This window comes from Falco rusticolus, chromosome 1 (assembly GCF_015220075.1).
Source record: "Falco rusticolus isolate bFalRus1 chromosome 1, bFalRus1.pri, whole genome shotgun sequence".
Classification (NCBI taxonomy): Eukaryota; Metazoa; Chordata; class Aves; order Falconiformes; family Falconidae; genus Falco; species Falco rusticolus.
Genome location: NC_051187.1, coordinates 87,653,847 through 87,680,982, shown reverse-complemented (window position 1 = coordinate 87,680,982; position 27,136 = coordinate 87,653,847). Strand labels below are relative to the sequence as shown.

The 27,136-nt window shown below is 44.6% G+C and overlaps 1 protein-coding gene across 2 annotated transcripts in view; it reads right to left on the bottom strand.

Annotated features, from left to right (window-relative positions):
• SFXN5 (sideroflexin 5) overlaps nt 1-27,136 on the bottom strand; it is a 104,238-nt gene that overhangs the window by 19,908 nt on the left and 57,194 nt on the right. For both annotated transcript variants that reach the window (XM_037388228.1, XM_037388237.1), the window contains 4 exons: nt 19,765-19,855; nt 14,304-14,419; nt 12,147-12,232; nt 2,885-3,002 (listed from right to left, as the gene is read on the bottom strand). In XM_037388228.1, the coding sequence (XP_037244125.1) occupies nt 2,885-3,002; nt 12,147-12,232; nt 14,304-14,419; nt 19,765-19,855 (411 nt within the window). The remainder of the gene's footprint in view (nt 1-2,884; nt 3,003-12,146; nt 12,233-14,303; nt 14,420-19,764; nt 19,856-27,136) is intronic.

Genomic DNA, 27,136 nt, shown 5'->3' with positions numbered 1-27,136 from the left:
GCATTAACAGATGTGAGAGCCAGCTGTGCACACGGAGCTAACTCCAGTTGAGCAGAGCTGAGATCCCAGTAGGTAATGAGCTATACCACCAGCTGTAATGGTTTCTTTTCATTGACATGAAGTGTGGGCAGAGAGCACGTCATTCTGTTTGATCTACTAATCAGCGCTGATTCATGTTTACACTGCAGATAACATTTAATCTGCTTTTAGAAGGTCATTTTCAAGTGATGCTGTATGGTTTCAGTATTGCCCGATGCCTGCAATTTGAATATCCTTTGAAGGAAGCCAGACCTTAATTTTCCTTGTGAGCTAGAATTCATTCAGCTGTTAGCATCAGCACAATTTTTCATGCTGTAATATCAGATACTATACATTATAAATTATCTGCCACCCATAAAGCTAAAATATAAAGGGCAAACAGACATTGTGAGCTTCATTTTTAGATATACTAAGGCAATGAATAATTATTTTTGTAGAGCCCCAAGTGATGCTTGCCTCAGAATGCCTGAATGCCTCAGATTCTGGTACCAAAACTTTAGTTCCCACTGACCTTAGACACTATTTCAGAGAAGCCCATGCTAAGCGATGCCTACAGAAAAAACTGGAAAGGTATGAAATACTAAATTTCAAAACAGTTTTAGGGTGAGTTTCCTGTCTATGCTGAAAGAATGGTTTGGTTTGGCCAATACTATTAAATGTGTGCGGCATCAGTAGGAAGGGAGAAGATACACGATGCCTACTGCGTAAGGTTTGAGATGACACAAAGTCTGGGAAAGTGGTAAGTAATTAAGAGTCCAAGCCACTGATACAGAGACCTCTGGATCACATAGCCATCTGCAGAAAAGAAGTCAATGTGTGTCTGTCGTGGTTTGGTCACACAGTATTACCTCTGGGCACAAAGAGTGTGTGTACCGATGGCATGGGGCACCGTTTTGGGGGAACAATGGCAAGGTCACCTTTGGGGTGAATGAGGTTGCTGGCACCTCCTGTGGTCTTGCTTCCCTGATTATCTAGAGAGGAGACCTCCCAGGAAAGGCCATGGCTACCTTCTGGTGGGTGAAGCTCCTTTCCCTGGAAATCAGAGCAGAAGGAATGCTCCATGACCAAGTCTCCTACCAACAGGAACTTTGGATATACTCCGGGCATCTACCTTGAACAGATGCGAGACCTGGAAATGCTCCTCAGCCTTTCATAACCAAAACCTCTGAGCAGAACTTGGGATCACAGCAAAAAACTGATGGACAGGGAGCGAAGGTTGAGCTCATGCCAAAATGACTAACATGCTCTGTGGATGTATGAATTCAAGTAGAAGCAGGCAAATCACACTGCTCCTGCAACTTGTACTTGTGCAACTTCTTACTGGAATACTGTGTCTGGTTCTTATGGAAGTGCTCCAAAAAGGATGTTGACTAATTAGAAAAAGTTTAAGGAAGAGCCATATGAATCATTAAAGCTTCACAAAACACGTCTTTTAGCAAAAGACTCCAAGATTGAGATATATTCCGTTTCTTAAAAAGAAGATTAAGGGGACAGTTTTGTCTCAGCCTGTAAACAGATAGAAGGACAACAGGAAATTTGTAACATGTTTTTCAGTCTAGCAGACAAGTGTACAGCAAGATTCCCTGGCTAGAAGTTGTGGATAAACCCATCCAGACCGAAAAAATTTAACTAACCAGTAGAGACCATGATACCAATTTCTGATTGACTGTTCCAGTTGACACAAAAAGAACTCCAGCAAAGTCCTTTGATCTGTTTAATAGAGGTTTTATCACTTCATAATAGCAAACCTCCCTGAAAATGTACAAATTTACAATCTGCAAATCTATAAGCTCCAAACACCGAATGGTCCAAATTAATGACTTACAAATAAATACACCTTAGCTATTTGTTCAACTAACATAGGTGCGAGTGATTTCATTAGTCATTCTGCCTGTTTCCTTGGCTAGTTTTCCTCCGTTCATCCCCAGGCTGTGTCTGCCCAGAGCCAGGCTAGAAGATGAAAAGGCAGAACTCCTTCAAAGAAGCTCCTGGGAAGTATATCCACATCAAACATATATCCCAGGCCCTTTTTTTAATGGACAAAGACTTGTTTTTGCTATGTTAAGATGAAGGAAACACCACTGTCATGGGAGAGGGTGACCTGAACCATGCTCTCCCTGGTGCAGCTCAGCTGTCACTAAGCTCACGTCCCCGGACAAGAAAGGACAAACCCAGCTGGAGTCTCAGAGCAGAAGTCATCAGTCAGAAACACCAACATCTCTTGACTTGTGATCTGACCAGACCTGACCTGGGTATCACTGAAGAGGGACAGGATACCCCCTGTGCTAGCTGAGATGCTCCTCTGACTGGCGATGAAGGAGGCAGAACATTATCCTCACAGTTGTTTTTTTTTTTAAAAAAGCCTTATTCCAACCTGGTTGTCCACCTGATTCCTGGTGTTTTGATTGCTGAACATCCTTCACATGGGAGAGGCCTGGAGCAGGCCACTGCTACAGGAGAACAATGGAGTGATGGAAGGGAGGAGGATGACATGTGACCATCCCTTGCCTGTAAAAGGTGCATTTGCTGGGGGGAACAAAAGTTCCTCTGTTCAGTTCTTCCTCTGTTTGCTTGGAAGGTACATGTCACCAAATGACCTGCACACTGGTTAAAAGCCCAGCAAAACTGTGTGATACTAAGCTGCGCTAGCATGTACCAACAGGAGGGACTAACACGACCATCACCTGCCCAGTCAATCTGCCCTTGTTCAAGGCAGCAAAAAACTTCATCCAAAAATGGAAGGGGCTCCATAGGAATGAGACTATCATCCAGGAACGCAAAACAAGCAGTGGCATTGGTACGCCCCTCTGAGATACGCCAGTGCAGTGACCAGACGTGTACTGACCTCGGACATCTGCGGGAAGAGACTGATGGCCAAGGGGAGGGCCAGGCCAAAGGCAGCGAGGCACACAAGGCTTTGGACTGGGAGAATCATCCGGGGCCGGGACCTCAGGAGCGATGTTCTGGAAAGAAAAGGTTTTGTTAGAGCATTTCATAGACAGGCGTGCCATCATCAGAATGGACACCGGTGTTCACCCAGACCCATTGATCTCCCTCTCCCTAACTGGACTAGGTTCCTTCTTAGCAGATCATCAACAAGTTCACCCACAAAAGATCCCGAGTCCTGCACACTGTGCTTTTGCATCTGCTGGGATTACACAGCCCATGCCAACCTAAGTGCTTACTTCTAATTTAAAATGGGATCACTTCACAGGCTTCCCCCATTTCAAACCATCTTACAGCAGAGTAAACAGTGCATGAGGTGATCTGGCTGCACGCATGTGTCACCTGCATAAAGGCTTTGGAGATGACATGGAGTGAGCAGAAGGAAATTAGGTTCTTGAGAGAGACTGTGAACTTTATCAGCCTCAGCAGCAGCGATAATGGGGTAATAAAGGGGTAATAAAGTAGTAAACTTGACGATACCTTAATTTGTTAAAAATCAAACATCTACAGGTGGGTGATACGGATGTTTTAACACTTGCTGTCCCCAGGGGATATTTATGAGTTTCAGACTTGTTAACAGCAAACACTTTAAGATACCTGCAAGGTCAGGTTCCGATACTGACCGGTTAAATGACCCTTCTGATACAATTAACACCGACTGACAGGGACAATATTTAGTCAGTAGAAGGTTTTGTTAAATATATTCCAGGATACAGGACCTCAGAAATTTTACAAATGGTAAGGGGAAAAATGTAAATCTCAAGGGGTTTGTTCTGCAGCTATTTACACCAAAATGGCACCTGTCATTCAACTCTTTTCTACCAATCTGAAACAATGGGGAATATAAACCAGCAACTTGCTAGTGAGCTTTTTTGAATATTCAGTGTATATTAGCAATGTAGAGAGCAGATTTGCTGCTGGGTCATCAGCTATTTGCCTTAGTCCCAACACACATCTCTTCTCTGTCCATCCCAATCTTGAGAACGCTGATGCCTCACAGTCTCTGGCCATCAAATGCTGGCAAAGATCTGCTAGTTAATGCCTTTCCACTGTGGTGATAACATGGGAGCTTTCTTTGGGTCTAGGAAGGTACAATCAGATTACACTAAGTGCTAAACATCACTGGGGTTTAAAAAAGCATTCCTAATTCAGTGTGCACCGCTCACAAGGTGCCCACCAAAACCAAGCCAAGCAACCTTCCCACACCAGGGCATGCTGCTAGCCTGCTTTGGCACAGGCACATGTGATTTTGCAGGCATGTCTCCCAGTGCAGCCCGTGCCTGCAGCCAATGCAAGATAACAGATTACCTCAACCCCCATCGGCTCCATGTTTGCTGCAGGCTACAAACACGCACCTGATGAATTATAACGGAGCAGCTGATGTGTGGGAACTTGTTACCCTGCTGTACGCTGTCTGTGTGTCTGAACATTCAGACTCTTCACCCTTTGCTAGCAATGCTTGCTGAAAGCTGTCTTCATCTTGAGAAGGTTTGGGTGAAGTGGGGAAGGAAAACAAGATTCAGAGACTTAACTCCTCCAGTACCTCAGCTCCTCACTAATAAGCTATTGAGATGGAGCTGATCCTATCAATTTGTGCTGTGAAATCCAAGCTTCTGTTCTCCAATATTTAGCTACTTTGTTTTGCATAGAGCACGATCTAACCTAAAAGACTCCTGCAGCAATCCACAAGGATTTTGTCTGAGTCAAGAAAGCAGGTCACCTTGCTCCACGCTCTTTAACAAACGCAATGTTCAAGAATTGCCATCAATAAGCTGTGATAACTAGTCCCTGGGATGCAGAAGGGCAACTCCTGGAGCGGATTTGTTCTCCTGCTTAAGCTGGCATGACCCACGAGAACCCTTGCTGAGCAAACCATATGACCAGCATCCTTCAAGACTCCTGGAGTACAGTTTAGAATCAAGACATCACTGCTTACACCACCCCTGATATCTTAATTTGGAAGCTGCACCCTCTTTAATTACTGCCCTGTTGGGGACCTTATAATCACCCAAGTAAAAACTCAACCAATTTAAAATGATCCCCAGTACAGCCCCCAGGTGTGATTTCCAGGAGTGCTTCAGACTCAGGCCAGTTCAAATTACAATGGCTAACCTCCTAATTAAGAAGAGTTATGGCTTGATTTAAAAAGTAGAGTGGATTAATTAACACATGTAGTGTAATGTCTTAATTGGGATTCAGATTCTAAAATTTGTGTGGTTCAGAATAAATGACTCATAATTAGTCAAGTGGTCCACTTTTCTTCTATCCCTAGGATCTTTGCTCTCGACACAGATCTCAGAAGAATATTAAGTTAAATATTACATGCTGCATTTTGTTAGCTGTCAACTGCAATCAAAACCCTTCTTTTCACCCATTAGCCCCCCATTGGAAGTGAATGATTAGATGTTTCCAAAGGGTTTAACTGCAGAGTATTATAGCAGATGATAAATAAATAATATTAATAACCATTTGTTGAAGAGTGAATTAGTTTACAACACTGTCCTGTGTCCTCTGCCAAAGGGGTTTGATCAGGGATGCCTGAACATTTAGATCCCCCTGACAGCCCAACTTTGTCACTGGCATCTTCTGAAGCAGACTGCTACATTCACAAGAGCAAATATCATCTTGCCCTACCAGTAATTCTGCAGAAGTCTATGGTCATATGAGAACAGTAGTTTTACAGACTGTCACCATGTACTGGCCAGGCTCTGGTGAACTACACCTTGGTGCTCAGATTAGACAACACAGGACTGAAAAGTTTGCGCCAAGAGAAGTTCTCATTGGAAATCCACTTTTTTTAATAAAATTTTTTAGAAATAGGAAGACAATAATATGTATATTTTATTGTTCCCAATTTTAGAAGCCCAAGTTTTGGCACCAATGGTCTGCCTCACTAATATAAGTAAGTGATCCATGTTTATACATCGACCTTTGGATGCCAAAGAACGTGCATTTTTTCAGTACTTCCCTCCTCCTCTCTCTTTTTCCTTTTTTTTTTTTTCCCAAAGATTTTTTTTCTTTACCTCCTTTCAAAAACCCCTAATGCCTACTCTTGCTGCAATTTGCCTTCATAAAATTTGCCTACCAGGTATTCAAAAGGCAGCAACACACTGGGGAGCTTCTGGCTTCCTGATCCTAGGTAGCGGTTACTGTTAACGGATATACCGAAAACAGCTAGACCTTAGGATAACTTTTCAATATGCATGAGCGTGCACGTACGTAGGTATATACACACACGCATACTTGTACAGACAGTACATCTGCTCCACAGAGACAGTGTGTTGTAGATCTTGTAAATACACCTTCATTCAACTTTCATCACATTGTTCATTAGTGGTTTAAATTTTGCATAATTTGGCAGCTGCCGCTGGCGTTTTTCAAGAGGTACTGTAATTTATTCCATATGGAAGTCAGTTGCTGTACTAAAAAGGAGTTATCAGGTTCAGTGAACCAGAGCTGTATTTGTCTAGAAGGAGGTGTCAGATGCTAAACTAAATATGACAGGAGTTAACCAAAGTCTCCCAGCTGACAGATTCTGTGGGGTTTCTGTAGTGTTTGGTATAAACAGGTTCAAAGCTAATATATACATCGCAAGACGCCGAGGATGACGGCAGGGTAAGAAAAGCGCTGGAGGCTGAAGCTGGGGGTATCCCGAGGCCTCCCAGGCTCCACAGAGCAGCCCCCGATGTGCAAACAAACTTTGAGGTGGTTGTCCTACCCCAGATCCCGGTTCTGCTGAGAACCTCCCACAGCCAGCACCATACCAAGTCTCTGCTTCAGAGAACCCGTCAGGTCTCTCTGCTGTTCTGCAGAGGGTGTTTCTCACTCCTTTGGGGTCATTTGGGGAATCCTGAGCTCTTCTAGTGACCAGTAACTCTGTCTGCTGTCCTCTCCAGCCAGGCCACCGCTGTCCTCACCAAGGAGCATCTCCTCCTCTTGGCTGTAGCCCCAGTGCCCCCTTCAGAGGACACACCAGATGCAAAGCAAATGAGGCTGGGGGATTTTTTGTGCTTGATTGACATAATTAAAGGAGCAGTTTCAATGTTTACTCTGGAAACAGCCACAGCAGTTTAAGGTGTCACTGCTGGCAGCTGTTTAGTTTAAACAAACTTCAGCAAGGGTTTAGCTGGACGGAGAGACTTTGCACTTCAGAGGAGGAAGAGTTCCTGTAGGAAACATTCTGCACACACTGTCAGAAGGCAATTATCTCCAGCAAAAGGCCCTGAGCATGAGGTCCAAGAGGGCCTTCTACCTCACACGCATTTCTACAGTGAAAAACATGGTTTAAGCTGATGAAAATGTCCATCCAGCACCACAAAACCATGGGCTGAGCACTGGCTATTCGTCAAAAGAATGCATTTTTCACTGTTAGACTGACTTAGCTAAGCCAGAGCAGCTCTGTAATGTTGATCCAGCCTGGGAGTATCCTAATTTTATGAGCCTTACAGGAAAACAGCGCTGACAACTGCTATGCAAGGTTGCCGACATGCTGTGGCAGCTCTGCCATAAGATCAGGATGATGTGGAGATGAAGAAAGAGTAGAAACGCTCCTCTTACAGCCACAACTATTCGGCTGCCCACTCCTCTCTCAGCTCTTGCCTATTGCTGACAGTTCCAGCTTTCTCCTCCACAAACGCTGCATGGTCAGCTCTAGGGCTTCCTCTTGTCTAGCCTGACATACATGAGCTCTTGAAGCCCAACCTCAGACTTCTGCTGCACTTCAGACCCTCTGAGGTTCCTTGCACTGTGAGGCAGAGAAGCCGGAGGATAAGGAGATAAGAAGAGCTTACGTTCTTTAATCTCCACTGCCAGCTGTCAGTTCAAAGCGTCCACAGCAGACACTGCTGGTGGACTGACCTTGTCCACCACTTCTCCAGACCACATGAACCAAGTACGACTGGATTTGGGCTCTCCCACCACAGGGCTCAGCCTACAGGGGAACCTGAGTTTGCACTTACACACAGACCTGGACAGTTACACATAGACCAGCTGCATGATGGGCTTCAACTCTGCAAGGAGTCAGAAGCTGGACAAAGACCACTGGAGAAGTCTTGGATGATGGTTGGGAGTAACCTGCACCATTTCCCAAATTTCATCATAACTACTAGACAAAAGGATTCACAGAACCATCTGAATAACGGGAAATGCCTGGGGGAGGAGAAGTCCAGCTTCATGCAGTGGTTGCAGTTGTCCCCACATCTCTGTGACATGGAGGTACTAACAGAGTTTCCATTGCCTGCTCCACAGTCAGCTACATCCCAAAGATGAATCTTCGTCTCATAGACAATGCAAAACCAATATTTTTCCATATTAAAGTTGCCAATACAGATATTATTTATAAAACTTAAATGAGAATACATCTGCACAAAATAACTAACACCGTGTTCCCCGCATGGCATATGTAGTCTCAAAATAAACATTGATTCTATATGTTAGCTGCTTAAACAGAGCGTCCAAGCAGCAGGAAATGCATGAAACATGGGGAAAGAATGGCGCGCTGCGGAGCTCAGCAGTGGGAGGTAACATTGAATTACTTGGAGAGCAGAGAAGGCGGCCCTGGGAGTTAAAATACACAGCAGGCAAAGAGATGAGAGAAGCCAAGAGAGCTGAAAAAAATGGCACAAGAGACGAGAGAGGCAGCTGGGGGAGTTAAAACATGCAGATGGAGAGATGGCTGAGAGAGAGGAAAGACCTGGATCCAAGTGGAAAGACGACGACCAGGAACTGGCCACTTAAAATAAACTTTTTGAATACAGAGACAAAAAAGAGGGGGAGACTTTTCCATGAATCTGAAAACCGCTGCTGCGAGCACATAGCTTGCTCCTGGGTGATACAGCTCCCACCCAACTGCAGCACTGTCACCTGTTTCCACCCGGACTTAAACACAAGGCAGGAGAATTGCTCTCCTCCCTCGCCACAACCCCAAATGCAAATGACTTAGTAGAGGATCCAGATTGTGACTTTTGATTCCAGATCTCCAGCCTCCAAATAATAAGCCATCACTCTCATCTTTCTCATTTATAGACACTGTAAGGATTTCCATAAATAAATTGATAATGCACGCCTTGATATGACTCCCATTAAAAATGCCCTAGTCTAATTAAAATTCTACTAAATTTAAAAAGTTAAACTCTTTACCAAATGCTCCAAGTTTTTTTCCAAAATGAGGTTTCACCTCTGACTGTGTCCTGTGAGTCAACACGTGGACTGCAAATCCCTTGGCTATGGAAAGGGATGCTCACCATGTCAGGTGGACGCTTCCATGTCCTACAGCGACACCACCACCTCTAGCTGCGTGGCCAAACCCGCACCCCACTCCCTATCCCTGCTGTTTCTCACTCACAGGCTTCCAGGAATCCAAAGACATTTGATGGAAAATGAAACAGTAGGCACAAAGCTCTAAGGAGAATTTAGGCAGGCAAAAGCAGTGCCCACATATTTTTATATCTACAGAGTTTCATTTGGGGGTGGTAGGAAGAAAGTATTATCTCACAACCCCAAATTAAGCCCTCCTGTTAGTTAAAATGACGACTTTTACAAGACAATCTCCTGTATGTCCACATTTGTTTGACAGATAGAATTAGTTTCAGTAAGTCTTGCAGAGAGCACAGATGCATTTAGTAAAACTCATATCAATACAAGAAATTATGGTATCTCCAAGTACAAAGCAAATTTTACTGTTCATTTTGCTTAAGCTAGTGGATGTTTAGCAAGACCCATGATGGTCCTCAGCATTTGCTGTTGCAGACAATAATTTAGAGGTCAGTTTTTAGAAAACTTTGAATTTTTCATAGAATCACAGCACGGTTTGGGTTGGAAGGGACCTTAAAGCCCATCCAGTCCCAACCCCCTGCCACCAGACCAGGTTGCTCCAAGCCCCATCCAGCCTGGCCTTGGACACTGCCAGGGATGGGGCATCCACAGCTGCTCTGGGCAGCCTGTGCCAGCGCCTCGCCACCCTCACAGGGAAGAATTTCTTCTTAATATCTAACATAAATCTACCCTCTTTCAGTTTAAAACTGTTACCCCTCATCCTATCACTACAGGCCCCATTAAAAAGCCCCTCTTCGTCTTTCTTATCAACCCATATATAGTGCAATACAAGTATTTTTGCACATAAAGATTTTTGTCTTTTCATGTTAATAACCAGAATAGCAAAGATCCTCTGAATTACAGCAATAAAATAGTTTGTCCTCTGGGGTGATCCTTCTTGGATGAGCTAATCACTAATGCATGGCTAGACTGGAACCAGGGCCTGTGTGAAGCCAGCAGTAACACACGCAGCCACTTCAGTGCAAAGCCTCAGCGCAGCAAAAAGGCAAAAAGAAAGAGCTCTGTAGTAAGAACATCACAAATTGGTGGCATTTCTGAAGTGTCTGGCATGTGGACAGATGAAAACAGAAGTCCTTTAGACTGACAACAGCAAAGCAGCTTTGATGGGATTATAAAGGCTAGAATCACGCGTCTGAATTTGAAGCAGGGAAGCTGCCAAGATGCTGGGGTACAAAGATAAGTGACACTCCCTGTTCTTACATGTGACTTTGAGCAAGCCAAAGTAAGGTACTCCAGAGTAAGGTACTCAAGAGTAAGGCATGGTCACTCCTGAGCACCTCCCCATGCAGACCCTGCAGGGAGATCATGGGCTGGGGGACTGTGCAGGTGACACAGGGTCTTAGAGCAGGAAAGAGGCTGGAGAGCTTTTGTCAGGGAGGAGCATGAAGTGAAAATCAAATGCTCTGCACAAAATTAGGGGGACTGGAATCTACCCCTTGTCCTTGTGTGTCTCCAGCAGCCATCTCCAAAGAGTAGCTTTGCAGAAAATATTACTAAGACTGTGACCTGCCACAGGGAACCACCACAGTACCTTTGAAAAAGAGAGGAAAACAGTCTATATTGGCCAAAAAGGGCTGACAGACCTTACTTTATAGTTCCCAAAACAGAATCTGTTGCCCTGTTTCTTCCCACACTCAGCCCGTCGGAAGAAAAGATCTTGGTGATAGCCTCTAGGTGCTGCAGGGGTACCAGACTGTATCTACATTTTTAAATTTAGATCTTAAAAACCAGTCCCCAAATTTACAGAAAGAGCCCTGACCCTTCCCTTAAGGAAAGAAAATTGCCCAGAGGTGTTTCTATAAGGGTAAACAAGCCAACCAAAGTTATGGGTCAATCCCTAATCGTACTAATTGCTATTTACTTTGTCAATTGAGTGCTTTAGAGCAGCCATTATCAACAGATTTGTTTAAAGAGTGCTTCCAGCCTGGCTGTCTGGACAAAGGTAGCAAGCCCTTTTAGCATCCCCATCTTTCAATGCACTAATCAGTCTCCAGAGGTTGGCAAGGTTGATCCCCACCCCACGGATCATTCGCACCGAATGAGCTGCTGATGGGAGCCCTAAGGAGCCACTGACACCCAACAGGTCCAAACTAGCTCACAGCATCTCTGGGCAGAAAAAGCAGAGGTGTTGGAAAGGGAGGTGGGAGAACGGCCAAGGGACGGGGCATTTTGGGGTTTTTTTGCTATTAAGAACTCTGATAGGAGGTAAGTGGACATGAAATAACCCTGCCTTTTCCCACCCACTCTCCTAGCACTGAAGCTCTGGAGACCTCTGCCAGGAGAGATTCTGACTTAAACAGTGATGGAAAGCAAATTTCTGCAGAACGTGTGAAGCATATATTCTTCTGGGGAAGTCCAAGCCACAGGATGTTATTGAAAGAGAGTACAAGTGAGTTCAAACAGGGCATAAGCAAATCCAACAGTGGCCGAGGTGCATGATCAGCAAGTCCCTACCCTCCCTGTAGCTGGCTGAGCATGAACCAAGACTTTTAGTCTGACCCCACGTGGCAGCTTGAGTATTTGTTAAGTGGAGGACTGAAAACTTATGGACACTTTTCCACTGAATTCAGAGTTTTGGCTCACAGTGACCCTACAGAATAGGGTTCTTTAAGCTGCTGGGGTCTCAGAAAAATGACTTAAAATAACCACATCAATATAACACTTCAACAGGCTACAACAATGGTCAAAAATGATGGAACACAAAAATTTTAATAAGCAAAAATGTCTTTGATGGACCAATGCTAAGAAATATCAATGAATAACACCTACTGAGGATCTTTTCTCCCTTCCTCTTGAAAAGCCCTCCCTTCATATTACCCAATACTTACTTTTCCAGTATGGACATAATAATTGGAGGTAGAACCAGTATAGGCATTGGCAGGACGACTCTAGTCAGGGCTGTTTCTATCAGTGCCTGAAAAAGAAAAACAAACAAACCCAAGACATTTAAAACAAATCTGAGGAGGTACCTGCACTGAGCAATCAATGCGTGGGCTCAGGAATGGCTTGGCTGGCCTTCCTTGTGTTGCATATGTGAATGAATGTATCAACACACACTTTCAACTTTGCTATCAGCTATTCGTATACACTCTATTTTCACTCTTTTGCTACAAACCATGGGCTGCAGCCCATGCTTGGCCACAAATCCAGCGGAATAAACAGAGACACCTAATAGCTTCCCTGATTTCACTTTATTTGACCACAAGTGCTCAAACATCTCTGCATACTCCTATGCAATCATGTTAGTGCTGCCTGGAGGAAGGGAGGCAAAACAGCTGCCTGAAAGATGTAAGATGAAATGGGCTGTGCAGGAGCTCCAACCCTTCCTCCACGAGTTTCAATTTCAATTACATGCTGGGGGAATGCAGCACCTTAATTTGCCTGCTCCAAGACTTGTTTCTGGGTTTTAATCACTGGTGGTTTATTGCAAAATGTTGCAACACACAGGTCTCTCCTCTCTTAGAAAAACGCCTGACTGGAACTACGGTTGTCTTTCCACTGGCGCTTTCTCCCTGGCAAGATTCACCAGGAAGCAGCAAACAAAGTAGCACGATACATATACATATGAATTACCCTGAGATGAGACCTAGAGAAGATCATGGGCACACTAGCAAGGTGTAGAACCACTACTGTCTTTGAACACTTTTACCTCTTTGAACCACCTTTGTCAGCACCCACCTGGGATGCCCCAAGCGCTGCGATCACGCACGGGGCTTTGGCAGATGTAGGCAGAGGGTAACTGTGGATTTTGGAAGGAAATGCTGAAACTTGTCAGGCTTGAGAGCACTCGATCCTTCCAAACTGGGAGAAGGTCTCAGAGAGGCACAGAGTGTTACGCTACAGATCTGCCAAAATTTACATGACAAAACCCACTCCTAAACTATTCAGGAAGAAGAATTGGGATTAGATGGCAGCTGAGCAGAAGTTCTCAGAAGTCCTGAATATATGTTTAAACTCCACCCAAATCACACTTACAGTACCTTCCCTTTTAATATTTATTTTCTATGTTGTCTGTCTTCCCCTGGACCATTAGGATGGAGAGGGGAAGCTGGGTCCTGAAGCCAGTTAATGTAAGTGAGAAAAACTGGCTCAAATAAGTATCTCCGAGCCCTTCAACAGATTGTTTTAATCTCCTTGTTAAACAACAATATGGAGAGATATTAGAGATCTCCCATTTCTTGCCGAGGACTGTAAATCTGTACATTAATTGCTGTCTATGAAGTGCCTTAAGAGCCTTGGACAGAAGGAGCGAGAGAAATGCCAAGCATTATATTATTAACTCCTCTGCCTGGGCGTGTGCTTTGGTACATGCTTTACATTTCAGATTAAAGCCCACTTGGAAACAACATGCCTCAGACAATCAGATGATGCTCAGAAGACAAAACTGTGTAAGAAGGGAAGAAAAGGGAATAATTGCAGGCAGATGGGAGAGAGTATAAAGTTACGGGGGGAAAACAAGCCAGGTGTTAGGACACAGATAAAAACATCTGGTTACCCTCACAAAGCTTTGGTTAGTAATTGTTAATGCAGTTTTGACGTGGCAAGGGTTAAAAAGCTATTCAGCTTGAAAATGAAGTCTTCCTCATTTAGAAAAAGGTGTAAGTTATCTTTGCTTCGTATTCAACATGAACTGCTTACAAGTTTCCACAAAGAAATCCTATGGCTGTGAAAGCATCAGGGTAGTACAGGATCTTCCTGATGTCAGTCTGTACCCTTCCAGTCCATCAAGGTCAGTCACTGAACGTGCCTGCATGACACGAGCCTGTGTCCACCAGCACGCTCAGTTTTGTGACTACATAACTGCACATGTGGGCACAATGCAGGCATTAAGTTTTGCCACTTCATTCTTCCTGCATGATAGGTAAAGCTCATCTATTCCTAGCTCCTTCAAGTCATTGATTCTTACATCTGTGGCATGTTGAAGCTAAAAGCCAGTTGTGTACAAGCTCACCCAAGTGCTCACCAGGGACATCGCAGGTACATACATGTTTTGCAGCAATTCTAGAAGACCCAACAATGTTTCCGTTATTGTCCAAGACGTCAATTCCTTCTTCCAGTTCTGTGTGCCTCATCAGGACAACATTGCAGATATTGGCACTAGCTGAGGATGAGAAAAGCACGATGATTAGCAATGCAGCCCTGGTCAATACCAAATGGCAGGCTTCTGTTCGCCGTGACAACCATTCAGCTTTGCTTGCATCAATCTGCCAAGAAGTTTCTGCAAGTCAAGGAGCCACTCTTACATCAAGACAAAGATGTGACTCTTAAGAGGAGAATAATAACCAAGAACATTTTCTTTTACTTGCAAAGGGATCTGCTGCCACAATCAGAAACATACTGATGCAAACAAATACCAGTGTTTCCAGATGCTGGTGTTTGCACATGCTCCCACCTTCCATACTGATCCTTCACCCAACATTCTGATCTACTGAGTCAAAACAGGTTCTTGCACAGGGCTGCCACTTGGTCTTGGCCAACCAGGCACTGCTGATTGACAGCTGCCTCTTCTGACGGTACATCCCAGAGCTGGTCTTAACTCACTAAGACAGCAGACAAATTCTTCTTAAATAACAGATTTTAGCAGGTATGATGGAAACACACTCCAAGGGATTTCACTGAGCTATGAAGGACTGCTTAGATCTGAGCTCTTAAGAGGATAGAATTATTATATTTTTTTTAATCAAATAAGACAAGGTTGGGTTGCTTCCACAGCCACATATCCCATTAGTGAGGGTCCTACTGACTATTTGCCTCTATTTCACATGTTTCAGGGTCAAATGACTCTATGGGCCTATTTTCTAGACTTATAAACCCATTTCTTTGCTTTAATGATATTTTTCTGGACTATGACACAAACCAGCAATGTTTTGGACATCTCTGGCTTCCAACAGACATTTCTCAGATCTCAGCTCTGCATTCATGGCAAAGGTGAAAGCAGGTCTGGAACCTTTTCTGACAACTCCCCCCTTGCCCAGCCTGTGGCTTTTGTAGTCTTCTCAAGATCACAAAATCACAGCACGGTTTGGGTTGGAAGGGACCTTAAAGCCCACCCAGTCCCACCCCCTGCCACGGGCAGGGACCCCTCCCACCAGTCCAGGTTGCTCCAAGCCCCGTCCAGCCTGGCCTTGGACACTGCCAGGGATGGGACATCCACAGCTGCTCTGGGCAGCCTGTGCCAGCGCCTCGCCACCCTCACAGGGAAGAATTTCACCCTTATATCTAAACTAAATCCTCCCCTCTTTCAGCCTAAGGCCATTCCCCCTTGTCCTACCACTACATGCCCTTGTGAAAAGCCCCTCTCCAGCTTTTCTGGAGGCCCCTTTAGGTACTGGGAGATGCTCTAAGGTCTCCCCGCAGCCTTCCCTTCTCCAGGCTGAACCCCCCCAACTCTCCCATCCTGTCCCCACAGCAGAGCTGCTCCAGCCTCTGACCATCCCCGTGGTCCCCTCTGGACTCTCTCCAATAGGTGCGAGACCAGATAGAGACAACCCCAAATTCTGCTCCTCAAGTAACATGTTAAGAGTTGGGGTTGAGAAACACTCTTCCCAGGTGCAGCTCCTCTCCTGGGCCCAGGCACTTCTTAAGTTCTTCCAAGGAAAAGCTGTTACTCACTGCAAAAGTTTTGGTTTTGATAAACTGCCACTTTCCAGCAAACTCCCCCCCTACATTTTGTTGCAAACTTTCCAGCCAGAACTAATACAAACCCACTGCAAGTACCACTGCTTCCAAAAATGTGTTTCTGTACTTCTTGATGGGTTAATATTCACTAATTAATCTCAATTCATGTCATATAACAAATGTCTAATTTTTTGAGGGTGGTGGGTGGGTGAGCCCTATACAAATGCAGCTCTCTGCAATCAAGGATGATTTGTGGTGACAAATTCTCCTTACACTTGAGAATAAGAGGAACATACACACACGCACACTCTGTCTCTCTCTTTAATATTCAAACTACCGGACCACTCTTTCCATCTATCAAAATATCTGTGTTACCAACCCTTCAGCTCCTTAATCCAAGATAAAAAAGAAAAGAAGCATTTCATTTAAAGCAAGTTGAGCCCCCACCCCCCTTTTTTTAACACATGCCCCATCCTTCTAGCTATCAGTCAAGACTGAAAATATAAAAATACGCCAGAAGAGATGCTCTGGCCAAATCGGGATGCACCGGCACAAGGCTCTTGAAAGACTCATGATGGAGTGTCCAAACCTGAAGCTCCCGCCACAGTTAGATGCTTCTCCAAGTCTCTGGATCCTATTAGGATTTCACTGACCACTTCCCAGATTCAAAACCTGATTCCAGCCCATTTGTCTGAGACAATCAACTGTCTTAGCTGCTCCTATTCAGCTTTCTGAGAAAACAGAAAATGCTGTTAATTATGGGTAAACTTGGATTTTATGGACAATTCAAATAGAGAGGGGAATGAAAATGAATAAATATACGTGTGGACAATTTGATTTTCAGAATCTGGAAAGAAATTGTGGTAATATAGCCTGGAAACTACTTCTGTGAAAACACTTAGTGACATATTGGAAACTGGTTCAGACACAAAAGCAATCCACTACCCTACTTCTACGTGTATATATATTCTTTCTAAATAAAGGTGTCCTCCACACACTATATACGTCCTTGTGCACCGCCTAATCACATTTAACGATTTTAACCCTACCTAAAAAAAAAACATCCAAGGGGAAGAAATCCTTCATCCTCCTCACCTCCCTTCCCTCCAACAAATATCCTTCTACCAGCTTTAACTTCCTTAGGATCAAGTTTGAGATATACCTTTGGGGTTTTCTGTGGGTTTTTTAGCCATGTACATCTCCAGTATAAAGCACATCACCACCAGCGACACCTCTTACCTTCGTGACAGCTATCCACACCCAGTGCTTGGGAAGGAAAGAGTAAATTTGATTTCCTGCAGTAACCCATGGCATTGATATCCTTCACCACCTACACTCTGAGAGAGGGTCAAGCTCTTTCTTGCTCAAATTCAGGGATCATGGCTCTCCAGAACACAGTGCTGATGCACTCCTTCCCCACTCCTGTTCTCTTCATGAAGAACAACTTCACCACTCAGGTGATGCTCCAGGGTGGCCAACACCAAGCACGAGTCCCTTGTACATCAAGCCTGCCACTGGCTATGCAGAGCCTTGGCCATTTCCATGAGGTGTTCCACCTGGCTTGGTTTCCTGGATCCATCTCCTGGGGCTGGGGAGTATTTTTTAGGACAACTTGTGATTTTCAGCTACTACAAACTACCTTTGGGGGAGAGCAAGGGGACAGCCCAACCTCCTAGCACCCTGCTCCAGTCCCACCAACCACAACATGGGGATCAGAGCCTGGGACAGCTACCTACTGTCCACAGTTTGTTATCACAAGTGAGGTCTGGAAGCCCCTGCAGATACACCCCCATGCCCTGTACTCATCTCAGGGTCCCATAGTGAAAGTGGGATTTCAAGGAGGAATCACCTTTTGTTAAATATGCCCTACAGGCAGCATTTCTACAGATATGGTTTAGTTTATCAAGCAAACCCAACAGTTACATGACCCACAGAAGACAGACAGAACATGCAGAGCACCTCTGAGGGCAGCAAGACCCACAGACCAGCTTTCCCAGCCTACCCCAGCTTCCCAAAGCTTTACAAAAGGCTTTATGAACATCTCTCCTAGGAGTCTGGTTGCCTTCTACCCAAGCAGTAGCTGCACTTCCCCAAGTCTCCATCTCTCATGACCCCTTAGGATGAGAGACCATAAAGCTTTGATGCATATCTCTAGTTTTCCAGCTGCTATCAACAAGCATAGCTCAGCCAAGGCCAGTGTGAGAGGGAGGCAAGGGTGGGCCAGGGGAAAGCTGCTTAATGGTAGCGGAGCAAAAGCTTTACACTAGCTTACATCTGGCTTTTCATGTAGAAAATGCAAAATTCTGCCCTTTTCCTGGGGGCTGTGGTTCACAAGCAATGGGAAGATGCATCTTAATTAAACAGTTTGTCCAGGTCTGAAAACCCGTAACTCGCAGCTTTCAAAACCACAAAACAGCAATTAGTGGGAGGATTCCTGATGTCCTGGCACATAATGAAGCACGACAGTACACCAATAAAATAAGAACTAGAGAATTAATTGCAAGCTAAACAAATTAATTACGGCTCCTCAATCAATGCCAACACAAGTGCAACCTCTTTCTCCTTACACCTTGGTATGAAAAGAGATCAACCCGGCAGCAAAGACTTCCCGCGTGCATCTCTGACAAACCCAGCCTCAGAGCTGTCTCACAGGTCTTGTGCTTACCTCTAGTACCCTCTTGGTTATAAAAATCAAAAGAAAGCTGAAAGCCTCTAAAATTATATTCCAGGGAAGTTCCAGAAAAAAAATAACAACATCCACAGATCCCCTATGTACAAGCAAAGTGCTCAGAAACAAGACTGAGTGCAACCTACAGACCACAGTCCCCAGCACCCCCTGCTCCGCACACAGGGCAAGCAGCTGTTTTTCTGGCAGAAAAGGGAAATAAAACACAGCAACTTGGGAACTGAAGTGTCAGAGCAACCAGTCTCTGTGAAAAAAGGAGCAGAAAGGCTGGAGAAACTGAGAGAATAGCTAGGTAAAAAGGCTCAGCATCCTCAAGTGAAGCTCTGAGGACATGGCCCTTGCACAGCAAAAGAAAAAGCATAAAGGACAGTTTTGCATTAACAGAGTTGAAAAGGGACTTGCAACAGCAAGCAAACCCACTTTTTTTTACTCATTTCCTCCATGCTTGGACAATTTCTGCACCATCTTTATAAACAGCCAAGCTTATATAAAAAATTACACTAGTGTCACCGGTGATTTCTTCACAGCTAAAATAACTCATCATTCGCTGAACATTGTAACCACAGGCTTCAGCAAAGGCTGAGTCCAGTGTGTCCCTCACCTCAGACACTGAGCAGTTAACTGATAAAATGCAGAAGGGTTTATTTTGTGCTCCAACAAGCCAGCAGCAGTCTTAATTGTTCACACACTTTGGTCTTCTTTTAATCATTGGCTCTTAAAAATCTGTATATATGGAGTAGAAGCATTTAATTGCATTTTTATTGTAAAAACCCCCTAATGCTACCGCTTATTTGAACATTTGACTTGATTCAAACCAGATCTTGCAAATTAAATGCTCTCAGATTTGGGCAGATGAGGACCAGTCAATGCTAATCACTTCTTAAACTGCTTGAAAGTGGAAAGTGCAACTTGATAAAGCCTCGTGAGCTGTCTCTGCCAGCAGCTTTGCATCGTTTTCCTACCAAAATGTTGCTTTGCATCACCCCATCGCTGTCTACACTGACTCAGGGACCCACCACAGAGGGTAGCAGCGATAGAGTAAAGCAGATAGGCAGGAGTTAGGTGTCCATCCCAGTGGCTTTTAGCCACCCATAGGTTTACACCCAGCACTTTGAATATAGAGAAAAGGCATTCTTTCTTACCGACAGCAGGGAATGGCACAAACCTCTGGATCAAGAGACGAGTGGCAGGGGTAAACTTGTTTGCTCTCTGAACCAGAACATTAAGGCCCACCTTCGAATAGAAAAAAAACAAAAACAAAACAGAGAAGCATTAACATTTAGCTAAAAGGAACAGAGCAGATGCCACAGCTTGCAGACAGCAGCAGAGTTCTTCAGGGGGACAGATTAGGGTCTCTCCCCATGCAGAAGCATTTGAGAACCAACACCCCCCACACACACACTGCAGGGTTTAGCTGTGCTGCGTTCAACCCTTTATTCAATTGAAGGGTTGAACCCAACTGTTGAGTTGAACCCTGCTGTTGAGTTGAACCCAACCATTGGGTTTAAATGAAGGGTTGAACCCAACCGTTGGTTGGTAGAACACAAGCTAGAAACCACAGCAATGCTGTTCAGTCCTTCTGGAAATGCCCCTAGTTTCATTTTTACCCAGTTTACTAGCATTTTCCCCATCCAGTACAAAATCAGTGGGGCTGGGAGTCCTCTCCAGTTTTTTCCTAGTCCTCTCCTTTCCTAGTTCCAGCTAGGAAAAAAAAAAATACCAGTGGCGATGGTTGGCCCAATACAATTCATTCCTCCTCCCAGGGTCTGTGCAAACTACACCACCCCACTCTAATGCAAACATTTGGGCCACAAAGGAGCTATTAATGGAAACAACAGATAGCAGGCAGTTTATTATAACCATGGATGATTTTTTTGTTGACTCCTCCAACACTTGAATAATGCAGAGCTCTCCACAGTTTTTCAAGGATCTAAGTCATTGCGTATGTTAATATAAACAGCACGGAGGAGAGTTGCTGCCTCGTAAGTCTCAGTGTGGTTGGATAGTAGTGATAGTCAGAGAATTTCCATCAAATTTTGTTTCAAGCAGAACTGGGGTTATTAATTAAACAAACCTATTCACAGGGAATGACTTTTGTCTTCAAATTACTTTCCCTCACAATATTTTCTCTTCTTCATCTGAAAAATCCCAAACACGCAAACAAAACCCAACAGCCCCAAACCGGGAATTTTAGGCTGAAAAGGGAAGTCTTTAGCAATGCCTGGCCAAAAATTTTTCAGCCAAATGTGCAGCAAAATTTAAAAAAAAATCAGCCAAAGCCAAAAAGCTGCCAGCAAATAGTGATTTGGGGGCTTTTTTTTTTTTTTTAAAAAAAAAGAAAATAAAATAAAAGAAAAGCATAGGAGAACATATTTTACAAGTTGCTACATTATACATGCATCCGCAGTGCATCTCGTCTTTTTGGAGGCTGAGGGGAAGATGTTGAGAAGCACAACTGCTGGGTAAGACCTGCATATGTAGAGTGCTGGTTTTCAAAACCCATGGAGTGTTTCCAGAGCCCCACAAGGCTTTCACCAAGACCCCCAGGCACAAACCTTTCCTCCTCTTCTTGGTCACCGTGACTCTAGCGCTGAGCCCAAAAGAACCACGGTGGTTCTTCTTAGTCTGGTAAAAATGAGGGGTTTGTCTTAATCTTTTTCCCCCTCAAAAATGTCTGATTTTTTTTTTTTTGCATTTCCCAAGTGCTGGGATGCATATTTGCAAAATCTGAATGCTTCCAGAAACTGTAAAGCAATCTAAAATGTGTGGCTTCAAGAGTAAAGGTAAGACACCTCCTAAGCCTGGCTTTGCTGGTACTGCCCCATGGATTCAGGTATTTATAGCCTGGATGCAGTTCATCTGTGTGGATGACAAATTCTGTAGGGTTTGCGGCCTCTGCTTGTATGTAGGTTTGATGGAAGGATTTGACCGTGAAGTGGAAGAGCAGCAGCTTTTGAAACAAAAAAGATGAGTCTGGGAGAGACACCGCTGTGAGGCTAGTGGTAATAAAAGCATTTTACTTTCAGATTCAATTTGGTGCTGCAGATGAACTCGCTCCTCCACTTAGAGCGACCACCCTGCTGTGACTATGAAATTAAATGTTGCTACAGATTTAAAATCAAATCTCCCAAATTCCCAACACGAGGACTAGATTTAGGGAACTAATGAGGGTTTATTTTTTACAGTTTTGAAATTGCTTTAGCCAATCTGTGAACTCTTTCCTGCAGGTCCATGAAACAGGATGAGGGGAAACTGGTCAAGGAGAGCATCCAACAATGAGCAGGTACTCCTCAGCATCAGACCACTGTAAGCAAAAGGGCCATCAACAAGGACAGCTCAGTAAGTTTAATTCCTAGAGGATGGCCAAAAAACATTGACTGTCAAGGCAAATTCATCACTAAGAAAACAACCGCAGGAGTATTATTATCATCACCCTGCCTACAGCCTGAGTCACAGATCTGGGATCTACAACACTGGCGCTGTACAAACACGTAACAGAGAGTCAGGTGGGATTCATCACACCAAACATGGTGGAATCATAAAATCACAGAATTATTTAGGTTGGAAAAGACCTTTAAGATCATTGAGTCCAACCGTTAACCCAGCACTGCCAAGGCCACCACTGAACCATGTCCCCAAGCACCACAGCTATGTGTTTTTTGAACACCCTCAGGGACAGTGACTCCCACCCATCCCCAGGCAGCCTGTTCCAGTGCTTGACAACCCTTTCAGTGAAGACATTTTCCTAATATCCAATCTAAGCCTCCCCTGCCACAACTTGAAGCTGCTTCTTCTCATCCTACAGGCTCCTTTTGCAGCCCAGCACAGAGAAATGAGCCTTTTTAAGGGTTTTTATTTTCTTCCCAAGACAGACATTTACAGGTGCTCACATGAAATGCCTCCAACAGTTCCCATTCATCCCAGCTGACTATCAAAGGAGTCCAGGCACGCAGCTCAGATGAAGATATCTACACAGATGAAGATATCTACACTGGTGACGTCTCAACTCAGGCAAGACAAGTGCAGTGGGAGCCCTGGGCACTGATTTGCAGTACTGGTTTCAGTGCAGTACTGGTTTGGGATATTCCTGCACTGTGACTCAGACTAGGGGTTAAATCCAGCTTTTTACAAATTGCCTGTTTTTCTGAGGTTTCTTTCTCCAGAGCACTTCTTCAACCTGGCTGACAAAGCATCCCAACAAGCTAGGGGAAACTGGGCATGGAGGACACATTACACCACAACAGGTGCTACCCTCCTGCAACACAAAACCAGGGCCGAACGCTATCAATGAGAGAGCAACCTTACTCACAGCTCTACTATGCCTCCGGCAGCACTCTGCCCTTCCTCACTCACTCCCTTTTCTTCAAGTGCTGATAATTCCTCCTATTTATTTTGCTTTCAGCATCAACATTATTTTAGAAGGACAGAGGTATGATGCTGCTGTACCTGAAGCCATACCATCAGACACTGTCACAGTGACTGCATAACAATAAACCAAGATTTCTGTTTCCTTTTCTCTTCCTTATTGATTTCTAAGTTCTGACCTCATGTCCACCAAGACATGAATTTTAAAACCACAGGAATTTTTGAAAAAATCCTTTTTATTTTTCTTTTATGACTACTAGGATTTTTGAAACCTGAGAGATGGCTTTTGAATGCCTGAAGTTGGCAACAACTGAGCCTTTTGGTGAAAGTCTAACCCTACACCTATTAAACCAGTTATAGAGCAGTAAATATATCACCAGTTATTTCACTGAATTTTGAGAGGGATTTTTTTTTTAATAAAGGAATATTAGGAGTCCAGCAAGCCAGGTGGACATCAGCTGGTAGACAACACCACCTAAACATTGCTGAGCAGCTCTCTAGACTTCATTAACAGCGTTGGTGAGATCTCCACTGATTTACGGGATTGTACTTTCCCAGGTTCTAGTAGCATTGGGGCAATCCTGACTATTGCAGTTGGAGCTGGATGCTCCAAGTGACCTAGAAAGTCAACATCGAAGGAAGGAATGGCTCCAAAGCAGCTCATCCTTCAGCCCTCATATCACCAGATTGCTGAATTAGAACACTAATTGGATCTGATGAGTTCCATACAGCCGAACTGAAGAAAAGAGCATTAGGAGATGGAAGGAAAAAAAATCATTCATTAGGGCTGAGAGGTGAAGATGGAGGCAGAGAGATGGAAAACTGGGCTGTTTACCAACTGGAGCTTTACCAAGTCAAGGAGAACAGAATGGATAAGTGTAAGGGAAGGGGAAGCAATAACAATCTGAGTGGAGAAGGATGTTAGAGAGAAGAAAGAGTAAGGAAAGGAGGGAACTTGAGTGATGCCCAAGATGACTGCAGAAGGGATGACTGCAATAGCCCCACGGTTGGATGCTTCAGTGGAAGAAAATGGTGTAATCTCGTGAAAGCAGCGAGATTGCAGGAGAGAGACGAGTAGGACAAGAGAGGATTAATGCTGATGAGACAAACTTGATTTGGCAGATGATGGAGAAAGGAGGACAGCAGGGGCCCCATGCCCAAGACAAGAGGTGGATTGTTTTATGATCAAGTTTTCTCTGCATCTGGATCCTGCCCAGAGGCAACACCACACCTAGGTGCTTGGGACTGGGCTGGGGCATAAAGAAAAGGCACAGATCAGAACAAATTTGCTGGAAATGAAGACACACCAGTGAAATGAGAGAAAACGCTGCAGAGTTTGGAAGGTGGCAGTCAGCGATGCTGCCACGCACTCAGGAGCCCAGAGGCAGGGTGATGGGCACTGGGTACCTTCTCAGTGCATACCACATCTTTGCCTCCACTACACCAAAGGCTTGGGGCTGTGCCTTTGGAAAACGGCTGCTACAGCTCCAGTGAGTTATGTGCTTAATGGAGGAATCACCGGGCTGGATTTCCAGTCTGAGTGATCACACCACTCCCTTCTGCTGTCTTCTGGTATCTGGACTTGGTATCTGTGAATCATTAGAGCACAGGCAGCTTTTCAGCACAGGTATCCAGAGTTTAGAGCTGGGCACCGCTCCATTTAAAAACTTCAACCAGCAAACAAAAGTTTATCACCAGCTCCTCCAATCTACTGTGACTTTCCTCCTGCTCCTGGCTCCCCACAACAGTTCACCTCTGAGAAGGTGCCCGGCCATGCTCCATCCCCTCCCATCCCTCGTCCTACTTTGCACCGACTTCCTTCAGCTTCTAAGTGTTTCTTGACCGCCCTAAGTGGCAGATAGTCCTGAGGGCAGTGGGTGGCCTCCTGCACTGTCTCACAAGCTGATTACGGGCATCACACCAAATTCACAGGCTGTCAATGCTGCCGCTCCACACGGCTCACAAACAATTATCAGGAAGAAGGAGCTGGGATTAGAAAAAACCACAGGGGCACCTCCACCTAGAGAAGAGAGTGAAAAATTGCATATGTGTGTGTGTGTGTGAGTTGTGTGCAATGGGAGCGGGAAAGGAGGAACAACATGTGGCTAGTGGCACAGATGGTACGGGAAGGAGCAGGGTTGCTGCCCCGGAGCACTATGTGCAAGGATTCTCTCCCTGTCCCGAGTCACATGCAGTGGAGAACACAGTAGAGACCGAACACTTGGTCCAACAAGCTCATGTCCTTCCTGAACATGGCGGGGGGGAGGGGGGGGGAAATCAAGATCCTGGTTTGTTTTTTTATTACTCATGAATTTTATAAGATAAATCAGAGTTGTCATTAAACTAATTAAATATTCAGATTCTCCTTCTAGCTTTGGTTAGACACTCTCACGCATCACCTGGCTTTCTTTTAAAGGACAGAGCTGTAAAAGTAACTTTTTATTATTCTCACTCCCCAGAGTCAGAAGATTTTAAAATCTGCGTATTGGAGCAAACATATGCCTTGTAAATGGTATCAGCGATACAGTTCGCTGAGCTGCAGGAGCCAGGGCTGAAGGGCAGGTATTGCCAAAGCTGGCTGTGGTGACACAACCATTACAACGCTAATATTATTTTACAGCGATAATGGACTTGAACAGCTTTCATGTCTCAGCTTCCTTAGGAGAAGAAAAATAAGATCTTTCTGCCAGTCTTTCTGTGGTTGTGAGAATGTCTTGGGTTGTGAGGGATGTTTTCAAGACAAAGCACATTTTGATTTTGCAAAATGTTAACTTTTTTGGGGGGGGAAATCCAGTTTGTTTAAAAATACCATTTTTGCTATGCCTATTTGCCCAGAAACAGCCTCTGCTTTACTCTGATCTCTCAGACCCACACTGAGCTTTGCTGATTAGACTCCTACACAACTTTTTTTTACTGAACCAGCTAAATATAAAAATTAGCGGTTATAGGTTTTTTTGTAACCTCTGTGCTTGACCAGTTCCAACTGTGGCTGAGATTCCCGAGTGAATTATAATCTACAAACCCTGTAGGAATATAACCCAAAATCTCAAAGACAAATTACAGTCTATTCAGAAGCTCTGCAGAAACCCTGCAGTAACTACAGGAGTCCCCCAAAAGCTGCATTTTCTTGGAAATGACATCACCAAGGTTTCTGTGCAGAAGAAAGTTGCCCCAGGATAACTTACCAAGACACCTGCATCAGAGAGAAGTGATTTCTCACTGCAAGAGCAGGAATTGGAACCCTGGAGCAGCTAGGTTTTAGTTTCTGCCCTGAAGAGCTTCCTACATCAGTCCGGACACCAAGTCATGTAGCTCCTGTCTCCATTTCCCAACTGTGCAACAGAGCTGAGAACTAAGCCCAGCCTCCCCAAAGACTTGCAGGGGCTCTCATACAGCGTGCTGAAGGTTACTGCAGCACATGCATTACTCCAGAGCGAGAGCTCTGCCCTTTGCTCCTGTCCAAGGGATTTAGTTGCATTTAACTTTAGCAGATTGTTGCTGGTTTCTCCTTTGAACTCCTGTTGTGGGCTTGTGCAGGCACTAGCCTTCAACACAGGCTGGAGCAGCTGGAAGGACTAACCTCTACCTTGGCAATGCTGGTTGCAACCACAGACTCACCTCAGCCACCTTTTTCTTTGCCCAAGGCCAAGGAGCACTCGCACACTCCATTTCTGCACAGCCACAGTAGGGTCAAGAAGGGTGACAAACCGCTGAAAGGGAGGCAATATATCCAACTGCTGCAGCAGCTCGCTGGATGAAAACATATCCAAACCCACAAACCAAGATCAAGAGTATCAGGGGTCCTAAAACTGCTCTGTACAAAGCTCCAGATTAGCAGGAATGTTTGTTTCCCTTGTAGTTTTCCAAGGAAATAAAGTATCATGGGATACCTCAGCAAACCAGATTAGGTCATTAAAACTGTCTTGCTTCTCTCCAGTTTTAACCTAGTTTGGTTTTATACATATTCACATCTAAGTCCATATGCTTTCACAGTTCATGAAAGCACCAGGTGCAACACCATACAGTAAGCCAGAGCACCAGTAAGCCATACTGGCACCAGTTCCCTACCTCCACTGGCTTGTCCAGGGTCAGGATTTAGGGTCAGGAAGCAAGAAGGCACTTTTAAAATGAAAAGACCTGGGTCTGTCT